Below are 16,442 nucleotides of genomic sequence, written 5' to 3' on the forward strand. Positions count from 1 at the left end.
ACTCTATGAGAGACTTGGAGTGCAGCCATGTATTTCTCTTATTCAGTGATCATTTGGGAAATGAAACTAAGGCCTCTGACTTCTTACACCTGAGTCCCACAACTGAAACTCTTGTACGCAGTTGGAAATTACTCTTTGATTGTTCTGTCTTATCTGCAGAAGACCTTATCTTGCATACTACTGGTGTCCTCAAATTGAATCCAGTGAGAACTGACAGTGCTTAGCATCTTTGTAGGAGACTTAGCATTTTGAAGGATTACTCCCAGTATGTGAAAACACCTGAACATGTGCAAGCTGGTCTGTAAAACAGAGGTTTTCCAGGAACAGCTGCAGAGAAACGCTGCATAAAATTTGTGATGTCTGCTGCTCTTTATTATGTGCAACTTTACACCTGATGATGTACTCAGGAACATGGTTGCAACATGTTCCATTAATTGCTGAAGATCACATTGAAGGGCCCTCCAAGAAGCTCATTGATTTACTGGAATTAGCCTTCAAGCTGTTTCAACCCACAAGTTATTTGCTGACTTTTCCCTTTAAAATTATCCTTTCCAACTTCATGTGATCAGGGGCTTGTAAATAATTTTTTGAACGGTATATGAACCCTCATCTGGAATGCCTTTTGTCATTTCCTTGGAATAACATTCCACAAAAGTGAGGTTTGTCTTTGTTGCAAAGTCCTATTTTGCATCTTTCCCTCATAGTGCATTTCTAACAGTATAGATATGAGTTAAAAACATTGTAAACTAGGGCCAAGGAGTAATTCATAACACTCTGAACTACAAGGCTGTTGCTTTCAATTCTGATTAGGGTTGCTCACAATATTTTGAGGGTGAAAATGACAAACGTTTGCTTATTTACTTTTTCTTTTTTTCTCCTGCTACTTTGGGTGCAAATTTTCTGTCACTTCTTATAATGCAGAGCCTCAGTAAATGGGTTATGGCACTTGAGCTGTTTGTATACTGATGCCTGCATTGTGATTGTAAGTTTCTGAAGAGCTGGCAGGCTTCTGTGCTTCACTAAAGGGACAATTCATGACTCAGCTTGCAGATGAAGAGCAGCAGGAGCAGTTCTGAGCACAGGGGTATGTGAGACAATAGTCTTGTCCGTGCAGAGGTTCCCTACATGAGGCTATTGATTGTTTGGAAGTATAAAACAGGACAAAACACAGGATAGAAGGAAGACATAGGATCGGGATTATTATAGCCACTAGATAATATTTAGATTCACTGTTTGACCTATGCAGATGGTTAACTTGGGAAACTATAGCAAAACTACAGGGGCTGTTTCACAGCTGGTTGGGAATGAGCTATGATGGTCAGTAATCATATGGCCAGTCAGTGCTTTTCTGTCACCTTTTACCATCAAGCTGGCTCTGAAGGAGCTCGCTGCACACCTTCCGAATTGTGTAAGAGCTGGTAAAAAGCCAAACCCATCTAAGTCCAAAGATTTCTTGGAACTCCTGCAAGGCAGACAGAGCCATGCTGTCTCTGAAAGCTGTCTGGTTATTTACAGCAGGACAGAATCCATACAGCTGCAGAATTCCTCTTTCAAAATAATAATTTACTACTGAGTAACTGATGAGCAGAGTCAGCAAAGTTATATCCACAACAGTAAAAGATTTTAGTGGTGAGAATTCATGCTAGACTCACTTTTCTAATTATTGGCCTGGCTGATATTGGCAGGCTCATTTGCACCATTTTTAAGCCAGTGTCACTTGTTGAATAGTCTTACTTCTGGATTAGCCAGCACAAATGAGAAAAAAATCAGGCTCTTTGCTCTTTGTTGTGTAGCCTGTATTACTGAGCTACAAATGTTAGTAGAATATTTCTTTTTTGAACTTAAATTCTTAGCTTATGAAAACTCAGTTTCCCTGTGGAAAGTTTAGGCTGCTGAAAAGGAAGCAGTGAAGTATACTCTTTAGTCTCACCTGAAGCATTCCCTGACTGTGCCTTATGGAAGCCATTTACAATGTTAATTTTAGAGTTTAACAACATATCCAGGGAAATTTAAAAAAAAAAATTCCCTTTTTTAAATTCACATAATCTTTTGGAAACCCTAATGCTCAACAGGTGTATCATTAAAACCATGGCAGCACTTCTCGGAGTGGTTTAAGGTAAGCAAATAAGGACAGCGCCATTACTGAAGTCTTGAGTAGGTCCACTGAACTAAACAGGTTACCAACAGTAGATGAAAGTTAAGTGTACAGGTAAAAACATCTATGAGGGTACTGAAGAAAACTATGAATATCTAATACTTTCAACTTAGCTTTGGCCCCTCATTGCCAAATCTGAGAGGTCTAGTGTGCTGTCAACTAAATCAGAATTGAGCATGCTTATCCTCCCACAGGGCTCTGTTGGGAAACATTGCATGTGTCTTTTCTGTATTTATAAGGGAGGATTATTTGGTTTAATCATACCTGAAAAAGCAGACTCAGCATCCAGCCTGTAAGCACAACTCAGAAACAGTCCACAAGCTTATTGTATTATATTGTATCAAAACCAAGTAAAACACAAATGCAGTGACCTACTTTCAAATCTTGCTCCAGCCTATGATCACCATAATGCAGATAGAAAACATGCCTTATTGACTTTTTCTCCCTGCTGTTACTATTGGCAGGTTGTTTTAACAGAAGAGGAAAAGGCAGGAGTAGGTTATAAACTGGGACTGTGTTTTTGTATTGCACTGTAAGCAGTTCCTGGGATCCTCTGCATTCAGCTACAAATGTGCTGGAATTTTATTTGTGCTGCTGTAATAAAATTTTCTATATTTAGCTATCCCCTATCTTCAAAGTTGGTTGGAGGTACCTGGTAGAATGATTAATTAAGCCCCTGCCCCATAGTTAGACCTCAGAAGGCTTTACTGCTAAGCAAGGGACAACATTGTCGACCGCAAACTTTGCAGTTATTGACTATTTGTCGTAAACATTTTTTTATTCTTCTGCTTTGACATATGAACATAAATCTTAGCTCGAACAGCTACCTTCAGAAACAGAGTCAGGAGAACTGGGTATGAAATGCAGTTGTAAATGGATTTTGTCCATGTGATTCCTTAGCTTTTTCTTTAATGCTTGATCTTTTCTCCAGCTTTAAGGGTGGCATTGTTTTCTCCCCCAGGCAGTGAACCTGAAAAATTGTGTTCCTGATGTGTGTACTCCTTAGCTTTCTTTTTATTTCTTTTAATCTTCTTTCTTTGTAATGCTGGATTCTGTTTGAATATTGCTTGTTAGTGCTCCTTGGTTTTCAACTTTGTACAGCAGGAGGAAGGTTCTTACCTTTAAAAACATAATTAGGAAAACCCATCTTAATGATTAGCAACTGTTTGTATTTTTGGTCCTTTAACATAGTAATTCTTATGTGTTTTTATGGTGGTAACTCTTTAATAAAAGTGCCTATAAAACTTTATATTTTTGTTTATTGATACTGCATGTGATCTTCTCTTTACAGTCTACAATACACTATTCTCTCTTCACATCATTATTTCTAATCCTTCACACAAGCAACTAATGGTGTTTACCTGCTTATTTAGATCAAGTGTAAGTTACATTAACTGACTTCCTTATTATTGTAACTATATATCAACAGTTTGTGATCATTAACAGTTTGTAATGATGTGTTCATGAAAAAAAAGTTGGGTTGTTAGAATAAGGAGTACATGCAGGGCTTCTTGGAAAAACATGTGTGTTTTAATTAATCTTGTCACACAGCTGACATCCAAAACAATATACAAAGTCTAGCTTTGCTCTGTAAATAACCTAAGTCTATTCTTGGTGAAAGCTGTTTATGTTCATTTTATTGAACCCCCTCAGTGGCAATATTTTCAGTAGCTTGTTTTAAAATTAAATATGTGCACATCTATAAGTTTTAGTTTTGAACAAAACCTAGGTATCAGATTAAAGTAAAATGTTGTCCCACATAAGCAATCCAGAAAGGTTAAACTTGTACTTGGGCTGAAGTGATTTTTGGCTGTAGCTAAAACTTATTATCACAGGGATTTGAACTTGTCATCTTAGAGGAAAATCACAAACTCTGCCCCATCCTTATAATCTTATGACGGTGGTTTAATCATGTTCACTTCCTTCTTTCTGCTACAGGTCATCCAGCACCTGAAAGATATTGAAATACGGGAAATGAAGATCTGTGACTATGAAAAGAAAATAGAAGAGTCTGTGATTAAATTAAAACAGCAACAAAACCGTTGTGAAGCTGTGAGAACAGAGAGGAACCTGTACAGTAAAAATCTGATTGATGCTAAGGTAGAAGGATATGTTATTCCTTGTGTTTCTCTCTCTACTCTTTTTTTTCCCTCATCTAATTTTAATTTGTTAAAAGGAAGGCTCACTGGATAAATGGCAGAACAGGTTTCTTCATTCCTGTGTGTTTTGGGGAAATGGGTGTTTTAGGTCCCTGGCATCTTATCTGGACAGTTTGTATTTGGACTGGAAATAGGAGTCCACAGCCATCCTGTGGCAATATCCCTGCTTCAAACCACACATAAAATCACAGTACACTGGTGCTACGGAATCATAAAACCCTATCAGAGAAGAAACTTCTTCCTTTCTGTCCTGGTTCCACTCTTATTCCTTTATGAGTTGTCCACATGTCTGGGAAATAGGGCATAAGGGGAATAAGATTGCCTCCTTAGCCCTGAATGCATATGCACATTACTGTGAATCATGATTTAGAAAGCAGAGGGAACACTTTTCCAGCTGAAGTGGAATTTTCTGACAGAACTTAAAGCTTCCACCTCACTTGTTCCTTTCAGGGAGTGTCATTTTCCTCAGATAATGATTCTCTCCATTCATATCTCTTCCTTGGGGATCTCACTAACAATACTAGAGGAAGAGAACAGATCACTTAAGGATACTTTCTGTTATTCTGACGTAAAGGTCTAAAATACTACTCAAATTCTATTGCAATTGGCAGAGATTGGAACCTTGGATAGCTGTGATTTACAGCCTTGGATTATTTCAGAATATGGATTTATGACATAAACATATATAGTTGATTACAAATTTATCCTCTGGTTTGAATGGGTAGGTGTTTTGCTTGAGAAGCAGATGGGAACGAACTGTCCAAGTTCATATCCAACTGTGTGCTGAATTTGGTTAAGAATGAACCATTTTGCCATTTTTGTGGGATGCTTTACTTGACCTTTGTCTGCCTCTCATCAGTGGATGCAGTGTTGGGATTCTCGCTGCTCCCAGACAATCTTTCAGGAGAAAAAAGGGTGAAAATTTGCAACAGTGCTTATTTATTTATTTATTTATTTATTTATTTATTTATTATAAAACTTAAATTTGCTCACTTATAAAGAGTTGGCATCTATGTGCTGAGTTGCAAAATGAAGCAATGAGTTAATCAGCCTTTTGAGTTTTTGAATGTTATGTGGTAGTATACACAATGTTGTTCACAGTTACAGTTGTTAGAGGCTGGTATTTAGACTTTAATAGCTTACTTGGCTTACCATAAAACTTTTTTTAGCAAGTCCTGTGTGAGAAGGTAGCTGACCCCAAAAAATCTTTTGGCTAAGGCAATATTATGTGTAGCAGTGAAAAAATAGCTATGAAAGAAAAAGAAAAAAGAAAGAGGGTTGTGTTAAAAATTATGGTAAATTCTTTCTCCTCTGGGAAGTAAAACAAATTTGCACAAGCTTGTTTAGTTAAAGCTAAATATAAGTATTTTTGCATTGCTTAATGTGGAAAGATCCCCTGTTGCCCACCTTTCTAGTGGTCTCCAGAGTACCGTAATGTTCACCTCAGTAAAATCTCTTGAAAAGACATGCTTGCAGGCCATTAATATGAGATAAATATCTGATGCATTCATTCTTGGGGTTTCTTTTGGTGTTAGGAACTCATTTGTTTAAGCAAGTTGATTAGGAGACCTATTTGCAAAAATTATGTGTCCTTACTGTTCTTCATTAAATGCAGAATTAGGAATGTATTTGGGTATATGTCTGGGCACCACATTTTAAATCTCTTTCATCTTTTACAATATTGAAGAGATTTATAGGCTATTTAGCAACCACAGCTTTTAATACGACTTTTGCATTCACAGGAGTGACTGAACATGCAAACTGGTGGGTCTAATGGTATATTGCTACCCTTATTTCTGGTTCATTTGATTTGCCAAATAAGTGTGGAATCCACGGATTTATTTTTGAAGGGCTGTCAGACTACTAATCAGTACTTTCTCATACTGTTTGTGAAAACTGCCATGACTTAAGATCTTGCTTAACTATGTTAAGCATTTCATGCAAGAAAACATCACTCATTTGTCAAGTAAATCCACACCTATGGTGGACGGTGCTGACAGAGCTCTAAGCTACCCTGGTTTTGTACTGAAACAGAATGTATTCACATGAAAGGTTATGATGCCTTCTCTGTGAGGTAGCAGCCTCTGGCAGAGGAGTAATAGGTTCTAAAATGACTTTCATTAGATTCGGAAGAGCATGTCTACTCTAAAAATGCATTTATTAGCTTCCATTTCATGTCACAACATGTGCTGCCACTGCAGTGAGTTGAAACAGTTTCTTAATTTCGTACAGGCAGGCACCTCTGTGCTGTGGGTAGAAGTATTCCTAGTGACCTGATCTCTCTGCAGTGCTAGCAGGCTTTTTGCTCTGTGTTTTGAGCTTAAAATATATGCTAAATATTCTCATACCAGGGACTTCTCAACCTCTCAGCACACTCTTTTTCCCCTTGCACCTATGTGCAAGGTAGCACATAGGCAAAATGGAGATAAGCATTTCCCATACTCCCTTGCAGGCACACAGGTATCTTACTTGTGGGTACCTTCGTCTAGACAAAACAAATATTTGTGCCCAACTGCATGCAACCTTATTGAAAAATATATTACTAGAAGCATAACAACAGATGGATAGGATCAGAAAAGTGGTGTCTTGTGGTAGGTACAACAGATCTCTCAAGCACTGTGGCTACATTTTCCAACATCAAAACAGCCTGAACTCCCAATCACAAACTTACTCTTTTTTGATCCCTCTCTGTGATCACACTTCCTGTGTTATTAGGATGAGGCAGCAGAAATGAAGAAGAAGCTGAAAACTGTGACGCATCAGGTGGATCAGCTGAAAGAGGAGATCACAAACAAAGAAGCAGCCCTTGTGCAAGCGCATCTAGAACATCAGCGAACAGAGAAAGAAAAGGAATCATTGAAAGTAAGAGCCTTTACATATACACCTTCTTACAAAGGATGGTTTTCATGATTTCACAGACTGCATTACGTCCTGGTCTGTCATAGCTGTTTTGCTGTATTTTAATAAAGTATTCTGTAATTGAAGCACAAGATCTCAGTACCCTTTAGAGGTATTAGTTACACAAATCTTCCCCGTATCTGACAAATTTAACCTCTGCCCATAATTATAATCAGAAAGGTCCTGGATTGTCTGTAGGAAGCTTTAAATTTCTTGGTGACAGAACATTTTTACTAAAAAGTTCAATTTTGCTTGCAGAAATGTGGATTTTGGGGATAGTTTGATTCCAGCAAACTTTTTAATACAGGCCCTTATAATTCAAGTTTTTATTTTTTAAAACGTTTTTTCCTCTCTCCTGTTTTTAAGTGCAGACCTTATTACACTTCCAATCTTGTATTTCTGTGTGACTAGCAAGCATTAGTCTTCTGGGAGTTAGGCAGTGCCTTTCAGTAGGTTCCTCTGCACAGAAAGTTATTTTAATATTGTGGTATAAAGCAGCAAAAATCTGTTTTAAATTGAAGGAAATCTGAGCTTGAAGCTCTGGTTCTTCTTCTCAGCACTGACTGCAGCCCATCCTTAGATAAGCTGTTAGATTTGTGGTGATATCTCAACTCAATTTGCTGCACTCTCAAAAGATTTAAGGAGTTAGTGTCTACAGCAGCTTATTTTTTCTCTTCACTAAGCACTAAGGAAAAAACCAAAAACCAGGAAACAAAGAACACGCGGCCCCCCCCAAATTCCCCTGCCACTTTCCATAATGTTTTCTTTTGTCAGTTTATTGTTATGCTGCAATGACTCCTTGAGTTTTCAGCCCCTCTCAGTACATTAGAGTTATGACAAGATGTCAATAGAGCTTTGTAAAAAGCTGATGAATTTGTGTTCTTGTACCTGATCTGTCTCAGAATTGTTCTATCAGTGATGGAGAAGGCAAACTGTGTCTCATTTCCTATGTGCAGCTTTCTGCCTTAACTAGTCCCTGATTCTGTCTCATCACCACAGAACTGTCTGCCATCCATTTGACAAACACATGATTACTACATGGTTTACCCACTCAATTATTCACTAGCAAGTATGTCCATACACTGACATCACATTACTGACTAGCTTCAGGGTATTGTGGTCTTTTACCTGAGTGTCTCTGCTGAATACTAAAGCAGAAGAGAATTCAAAGAGGGAGCTGATTGACAAACACAAAAGAACCCAATTATTTGTGTAGCAAGCAGCTTCAATTTGTCCAGTTTGCACTGATGTGAAGGAAGCAAGAAAGCTGTTCTTGGCAAATCAGTTTAAAGAACGCGCTAAATCATGGAGGACTGGGATTCATAGGAATGAGATTATACAGACATTGGATTTATGCTTGCCTCAACTGGCATGAAGGTCTTAGAAATGTGCAATCATGGTAATTGAAACAGAGGATGCCTGACCCAAGCTCCATTAAAGCCAGTACAATGCCATCTTTTGGTTTCAGTTTTCCTTCATACAGGCTTGTGGATCAGACTGGTTTGAAAAAGCACCCGAATGTTGAAAAAGATATATCTAAAAACTTTAAGAACTATAGCCCTCCAGGTTTGCGCTGCTGTCAGGTGCTTTTGTGTATTTTCGTACATATTCATGCTTGTCTTTTTTTTTTTTTTAGCATTTCCTAGAAATCTGGATGTAAAACCTCTGACTTGTTATTTCAGCATTCGGTGTCCAGCCCCAGTTATACCTTTTATAAAATTTGTATTTTCCTACTACCTCTAAATAAAATAAAAAACTCTCTTCACTTACACTAATATTTCAGAATCTAAACTAGAATTTGGTTTGAATTTGGTTTGAGATATTGGCATGGGTCCCATATAAATTCTTTCTTGCTGACTGTTCTTCAGTTCTTACAAACTCTCTGAACCAACTTCAGATGAGCTCTGCTGATTTACAGCAGTTTCAGACCTGACCATTTTTCTGCTTGCACAGTGACTGTGTTTATTGATTTTCTTTTCTCTTACCTAACGTACACAGACCCTCATACTGTAGTTTTTAACATATTTAATCTCACTGAAAGTCCTGTTAGCTTGTGGGGCATTGGTGAGGCTTAAAGTATTTATGTTCTTTACTGTACAAGGCAGTTCAGATTTATTTTGACTTAGTGCGTTCCAGTGAGGAGATTTGTTTATATGAATGTTTGTTGCCTGCATCTAATACCACTTCTTGTTTACAACTCATATTTTTTCTGACATAAGGAGAACATAGGATTTTAATATATTAAAAAAAATATTATCCAGCAGTGCCAAACGCATGAGCAGTTTTACATTTGTAGGCAGCTTTTGCACACTGTTGATTGCATTTCAGTATGAAGTGGCTTGCATTTTTATTTGGCTGATGGATTCTGATGAACATCCAACACTGAGTAAGAGAGATATGAGTGTTGCCCATATGGGAAATGAGAATTTTATTAAAGAACATAAGAATGGAACTAGCTATTTTTTTATGATGATGGAACTCTTTCTGTCTTAAATCAATGTATTTGCAGGTGCAGCCTTCATCACAGCCTCATTCTTTCAGCATTGGATGATTCTCTTTCTGAAAAGGCAGCTTGAACATCATCCTTTAAAAGGGTCAGAGTTGTGGTAGAGTCTTTCAGCCAAGGCTTGAAAGTTTTTGTATCTGTGAAAACAAACTGTAGTCAGCTAGTTCCATCTTGGCTCTAACTAATTACCTAGCAATGATAGAAACTTCTAATAATCCAAGAAGACCTTATTAGTTTTTCTCTATATGCATACCTTGAATTATAGAGTTCATGACAACAGGATAGAATTATTGGGCAGATTCCAGTGTTAGTTTATGTTAGTGGTGTGCAATCACTGTAACAATGCATTACTTCTCCTGCACTTAGGGACAGCCCCTATTTTCCCAGTCTTCCTCATATACATATCCACTAAAAAAGTGCTAAACCTCTTTAATTTTGCCCTTCCATGCCTAGTCACCATCTTTTCTATGAATTCTGGCTGTCCCGAGTTGATGCTAATTTGTATTACATAGTATAGATTGATGCCCTTTCCAGCAAGGTGAGCTATCCTTTCTCACATCCCAGCCTGGTTTTGAACTTATGTCTGCTAAATTTTCATAAAATAACACAATTGAAAAGCTTTCCAAATATGACCTATTTAATTAAAAAAAAAATTATTAAATGAGGTGCCTCTGAATTACAATTTGAACCATTGTCATAGATAAAAATCCATCCAAATTTATGTTGTGTGCAATACAACAATATTAAAATACTCTTTACAAAATTTTTTATGGGTCTTCACGCTTGCTTGTCTTAGAGCTTTGTTCTCAAAAACTAACAAAATATGTACCTCTCAGGAAACTAAAAAAATGTATGAGATTTCATTAAAATCCTAACTCTTAATCCCAGGTTTATGTAGTGGAAGTTGTTACTAAGCACGGTTTACCTATATTCTTTAACTCCATCAGGCTGAGCTGCTTAAGATGAAAAAACAGGCTCTGGAAACCAAACACTTTATAGAAAATCAGGAGGCAGAAGAGAGAAGACTCCTAAAAATCATTGCTGAAGCTGATGCCGAGAGGCTGAAGCAGAAGAAGGAATTTTCTCAGGTAGGAATCTCTAATTTGGCTTTTCAGACACACTGCATTCTGTTCCCTCATTTTTCCAGATCCTCAGCTACTGTAAATGTGGTACTACTAAGGGTTCATAGTGCTGTTGAAACAAAAATGTTAAGATACTGAAGTGAACAAAATACATAGTGTATACTGTTCAGGTGACTGAACCCTTATAGGGGAAACTTTCAGGCCCTTGCCATATTTCTTTCACTAATAACAGTGAAACCTCTTAATGTACATGATCTTGACTGATGCAAATATAGTCACAATACTTCAGGGTTTTACTGAGAAGCTTTAACAAAGATTATTGCTTTGCCCTGCCTCCTTAGGTTATCAACGAGAGAGATATCCTAGGAGCCCAGCTTGTTCGGCGCAATGATGAAGTGGCTCTGCTCTATGAAAAGATAAAAATCCAGCAGGCCATCTTAAACAAGGGTGAAACCCAATACCGACAGAGAATGGAAGACATCAGACTTCTTAAGCTGGAAATCAAAAAACTTCATCGAGAGAAGGGAATACTTGGCAAGAGTGTGGCCAATGTGGAGGATCTCAGGTAGAAAAACTGATTGAATACATTTCCGTAGTGACTGCATCTATGATTCGGTGTTTGAGACAGAAAATATGTTTTATGCACGGTAAAGATTTGTATCGACACACTTTATACCTTGGAGAAGGGGATTGTTTGGTCTGACCTCAAACACAGGCTGGATTAAATTCACAAAACAACTTATCAACAATTAAGAAAATTAAATATAAGAGGGAGGAAAGAAGGAAAAAAGACATATTTGCCAAAGTTGAAATAGTTTCTGTATTTCACCTGGTACTGTGAGTTACTGCCTACAGAATAAACTTGACAGACAGCAGCAGAAAAGGTGTTCATAGTTCACTGAGCTATTTAGTGGTACCCAAGGCCCAGATTAGCGGAACTGCTTTTTGTTAGGCAATCCACAGAGAATGGGGAACACTCGACATATTTATAACAAACCCCTGCACATTTTCTGAGCTCTCTCCTTCCAGATTTATATGTTGAGTTGCTCTCTGAGAAAGATTTAGTTAAATTTTCATTGAAAGTTGTGTTTCCTTAAAACAGAAGTTTAACAGCCCCAGCCTGATTTACCTCCTTCTTCTCTGGCTTAGTGCTTCCCTTCTGTTTTTTAACCCTCCAGGATTTGAGATGTATTCTTTGCTGATGGGAAACTATTGTCATTTTCTATAAAATCAGTCTTGGATTGTAAGGACAGGCAGCTATGTTTTTAGCAGATAACTATCATACTAATTTCATGTAGCTGCCACAGTTTTGGGTGAGATCTTTAGTTTATCTGTATCAGTATAATTCCATGGCCTTCACTGGAACAAATTAACTTCAATCTGTGGTCAGTCCCATTGACTCCAGTGGAATTTTGCCGGTTTGATTCGGTGTAACAGAAGAAAGAACTGGGCACAACAGTGGCAATTGCAGTTTTTATCGACTGGCTGCAGACAGGAATAGGATTTGAACTTGCTGCCCAAATGCATTCAGCTGAAAGTGTGTTACTGTATCGAAACTCAGGGATGGTATTGAAGTATAGTGCGATGCATGCCATGATGGGTGGATCAATTCTTGCTAACTGCAGCAGCAATCACATACTTTAATGAAGTCCAAAACCATCATGAAATCTGCCTGTCGAAAGGCTCCATTTATCACTTGTGCTGCTAATTAGCTTTCTTGATTTGCCAATAGGAGATGTGGGTTATTTCCTCTTCCCTAACCTTGTCCAACCTCACAGTGAAAAAAAGGCCTTTTTCTCTCTAGTGAGCTAAATGTAACTCTGAGCTTAGTGGGAGAAGATTCAGTGGGGGAGTAGAGACATGGTGATCCTCCACTCCCTTTCCCATTGGAGAATTTACAGGATCTATCCACCAAAGTGATAAGGGTTGGACAACTGCAGAATGTGCCTTTTTTTCCCTGTCCCTCGGCGCCCTCCCCCCTTCCCCCATCCCCACGATAGGAACGTAGTTGTCAAAGCATCTTGGGAGTGCTCAATTAATTTTAAATTCAGCAACAAATCATGCCTGAAATTCCTTGAGGAGAGGTAGTAAGAGTAAAAGAACTCAAACTTGGGTTCTCTAAAGAACAGTGCCCATTACACTTAGGTCCTAGAGTGTGTTTTACTGTATTACGTGAGCCATGTAGATTTAAAACCTTCTTTCAAACACAAGCTGTCAGATTCAATACAGGGGTAACTGGATATGACTCTGTAACTGATCTGTAGGTTACTCTAGATGAATTAACTGTCCTTCTGGCCTTAACGCACATGGGAAGACGTGGGCAGTGAGATCCAGCAGGCTGTGGAGTAGATGCCCCAAGAACTGATGAAAAGTCCTGGGTTTGAGCCATTCTTACTGAAGTGAGTGAAGAGGTCTAACTGTGTAATCTTAGGATTCCACTTGTATGGAAGTATCGGTGTTGACTATTAGTCACAAGAGTCACTTGCCAGTGCTGTAGTCCATGGGAGAATAATTTGTTAATGTTAGTGTTCATGTTTGTTTGTACCTTGGTCACACTGATATGGTTTTGGTATGGTTTTTTTTTCTTTTTGTTTTATGCTGGTCTTAAGACAGGAGGTTCATCACATGCGGAAGGAACTATTAAGGGAACAGACTCGGTGCAAAGTTTTGGAAGAAGAACTGGAGAATCCCTTGAATGTTCACAGATGGAGAAAATTAGAGGTGATGTCTCAGCATTTCAAGTTCCCAAAGCCCATATTACCAAATCAGTGACACAGCATAAAGCCTATTTATTTTACTGTTATGCAAATTATATGGAGGGGCAGGCAGGCTGAAATTTCCATAGTACCAGTGGAATGGTTGACTGCTGAATGGTTCCCTTGCACAATGCAATCAGTGTTATTTTTGTGTCACTTTCGCAGTGAAAAATTGCAGAGGTATTTGCAAAGAGCCAGTCAAATGCTAAAGGGAATAAGAATGCACAAGGTGAATTTAGAAGGAGGTGATTCCTTAACACAAGTGATGAGAAAGAGGATGATACGGGAGAAATAAAACTCTACCCTCAGCAGTTAGAGGGATGTATATGGGAAGAATGCCAGAACTGGAAAGGGTCAGGGAACAGGTAGACCTGGGAACAGACAGACATGCAGTCAGAAAGTAAATTACATCTATGAGAAAAGGAAGAGGCCTCCCAAAGGTGGTGGGCTCCCAAAGATAGCCATTCCAGGTAGTGAGTTCAACTGTTAGGCAAACAACAAATCTAAATTTTCACACTATTTGAACATGCAAAATGAAGGGGAAAATCAAAAAATATTGTCAACCAAGACCAAATATATGAACATCAATTGGCGTCACTGGATATTTTTGAAGTAAGTCAGAGCCAGCTGTGATTTCTTTGTTGCATGGATCTCTGATCTGATGCCAGCCTAGGTTGCTTAGCTGCTGTAATACCAAGTGGTAACATGCTGTTCTTACAGAAGCAGAGCTGAAAATTTTGGCTGTGCTTACTAGCATGATAGTTAATTTCTTATCTGTCCATGTTGGGCTTAAAGCTGAACAGTGTGCTTAGCTTTTCTTATGGAAGGGCAGTAAAATGCAGGATGCTGAACTAGGTTAAAGATGTCTAGATACAATCTCCAGCAGCATCTTGTAACAAAGGAAAATTAGGCCGGTCAAAACATCAGGTGTTGGGAAAATCAGTGTATGAATAGGCTGATAATGGGAAATGACGTCTTTCCATTCTAGGTCACTGGTTTGTGTTTGGAACACAGAAAGGCCAGCAGATGGCAAGATCCATATGAGATAATCCTGATGGAGTTTTGGTTCAATTCCTAATGAACAAACACCCTCATATCACAATACTTGTCACAAATTGGCACCATGTTTGGGTAGTGCTATAAAAAAAATCAAGAACTGAGTGGGTCATGGGGACTGAACTACTTTTTAGCCTGGTTTCTCAGGAAATGTTGTGTTGTGAGCACCACATGCATATCTGTGTTAGTGTCTCAGTTAACTTGAATTGATTAGTCAATTTAGATAAAATCAGACAAAGGATTGAGAGCCATGAGATACCAAGTTCCTTATAAACTCAAGCAAATATGCATAGAGTGGGACTTTATTGGAGCCTTTACTGCAGCATGAGTTTAATCTTATGAGCCACCAGAGACACCACATGAGAGAGGAGAGACCATGTGGGAGAGAGGTGGTGTGAATGGGGAAAAGCTTCAGTGAGAGTTTGCTCCTCATTAAAGGATCCAACAAGAAGATACAAAGTGGTGGGAAAGTGAGCTTTGCTGGCTGCTCCTCACAGGATTATTTGTTTGTTCCTTAGAGCTTCCTCCAGATGCAATCCGTGACAAAAGAATGAGAAGGGAAGAAGGAGAGATCCTGGTCTTAATCTCTCAACCTGTTTCAAAAAACTATATTCTTTTGTTCAAGAGAAAAATGTTCCTCACATTAAAACTAAATTTGAAGTTCTTAAAACAGTGGGAAGGACTTGCACTGCTCTTCATACGTCAGTGAGCATTTCAGTTTCTGCTAAAAATTATATACTAACCTCCTTTTCCTTCCCTGCCATGTGGTTCTACCAATCTTTGTTGATTTGAGGGTTAAGCTCTGAAGGACTCCTATTTATATTAGGTGTTTTGAGGGGGATTGATGAAGGTGGTAGTGTTAAACATGAACATGCTCCAACTGGTCTTCAAGAGGCAGAGATTGCATTTTCAGGACTGCTTGTATAAATGCCATTTAAATAAACCCCAACACCGCCCTTCCCCCTCCCCTCATTTTATATTTGTCACTTTTGGTCACTTAGATATGGTTTTCATCTGCAAGCAAGAAACACTAACTTGTTGTAAAGTATAATTTTTAAGACTGCTTTGGTCTTGTCTAGGCCAGTGACCCAAGTACCTACGAGCTGATTCAGAAAATGCAGAGACTACAGAAGCAGCTTATCAACAAGACAGGTGAAGTGATAGAGAAAGAATTGCTCCTTCAGGTACTGCAGCATCATTATTTTGTTGTATCTTATTAACATATCTGACTTAACCTGCATTCTCTGTCTGCTCAGATGTGCCTCGTGAATATTATTTAGATGCATGACACTGAATTTCTTTTGCTTGCCCCTTAGATAGCTTTAGATGGCAGCACTGACTCACTGAAAGAGGACAAATAGCATCTGATTAGTTGATATTTATATCCTGGTTACTGATACCTGGACAACTCTGGAAAATAAAATGAAAGGTTTGCTTTAGTTTATTCATGCCATAGATTAGTCTTCAAGTCAGTGTTAGACTTTTGGAAAGGCTTTTTTGTCCTTTTTTTGTCCTTTTTTTGTCCTTTTTTTGTCCTTTTTTTGTCCTTTTTTGTCCTTTTTTTGTCCTTTTTTTGTCCTTTTTTTGTCCTTTTTTTGTCCTTTTTTGTCCCTTTTTGTCCTTTTTTGTCCTTTTTTTGTCCTTTTTTGTCATTTTAAACATGCCTGTTATATGGAGGACCAGGACATGAAGGAAAATACTTGTTTGATTCCATTTGTGCTTAGCTTGGCTTTTGGCAGAAGGAATCCTACAGAGTTTGTGTGATTTAGATATGTTTCTGTCTGGGCCATGTTCGACTTCAAGGTCTTTGTGCTGAACTTTGCCAAAAAG

The 16,442-nt window shown here is 38.3% G+C and overlaps 1 protein-coding gene across 1 annotated transcript in view; it reads left to right on the top strand.

Moving 5' to 3' along the window:
* The window catches only part of CFAP58 (cilia and flagella associated protein 58), a 61,769-nt gene that overhangs the window by 21,954 nt on the left and 23,373 nt on the right, over positions 1–16,442 (top strand). The window contains exons 11-16 of the mRNA XM_075108112.1: positions 4,094–4,255; positions 7,030–7,176; positions 10,666–10,806; positions 11,142–11,365; positions 13,410–13,521; positions 15,692–15,796. Of these exons, the coding sequence (XP_074964213.1) occupies positions 4,094–4,255; positions 7,030–7,176; positions 10,666–10,806; positions 11,142–11,365; positions 13,410–13,521; positions 15,692–15,796 (891 nt within the window). The remainder of the gene's footprint in view (positions 1–4,093; positions 4,256–7,029; positions 7,177–10,665; positions 10,807–11,141; positions 11,366–13,409; positions 13,522–15,691; positions 15,797–16,442) is intronic.

The sequence above is a fragment of the Phalacrocorax aristotelis genome, chromosome 12 (assembly GCF_949628215.1).
Source record: "Phalacrocorax aristotelis chromosome 12, bGulAri2.1, whole genome shotgun sequence".
NCBI classification, from domain to species: Eukaryota; Metazoa; Chordata; class Aves; order Suliformes; family Phalacrocoracidae; genus Phalacrocorax; species Phalacrocorax aristotelis.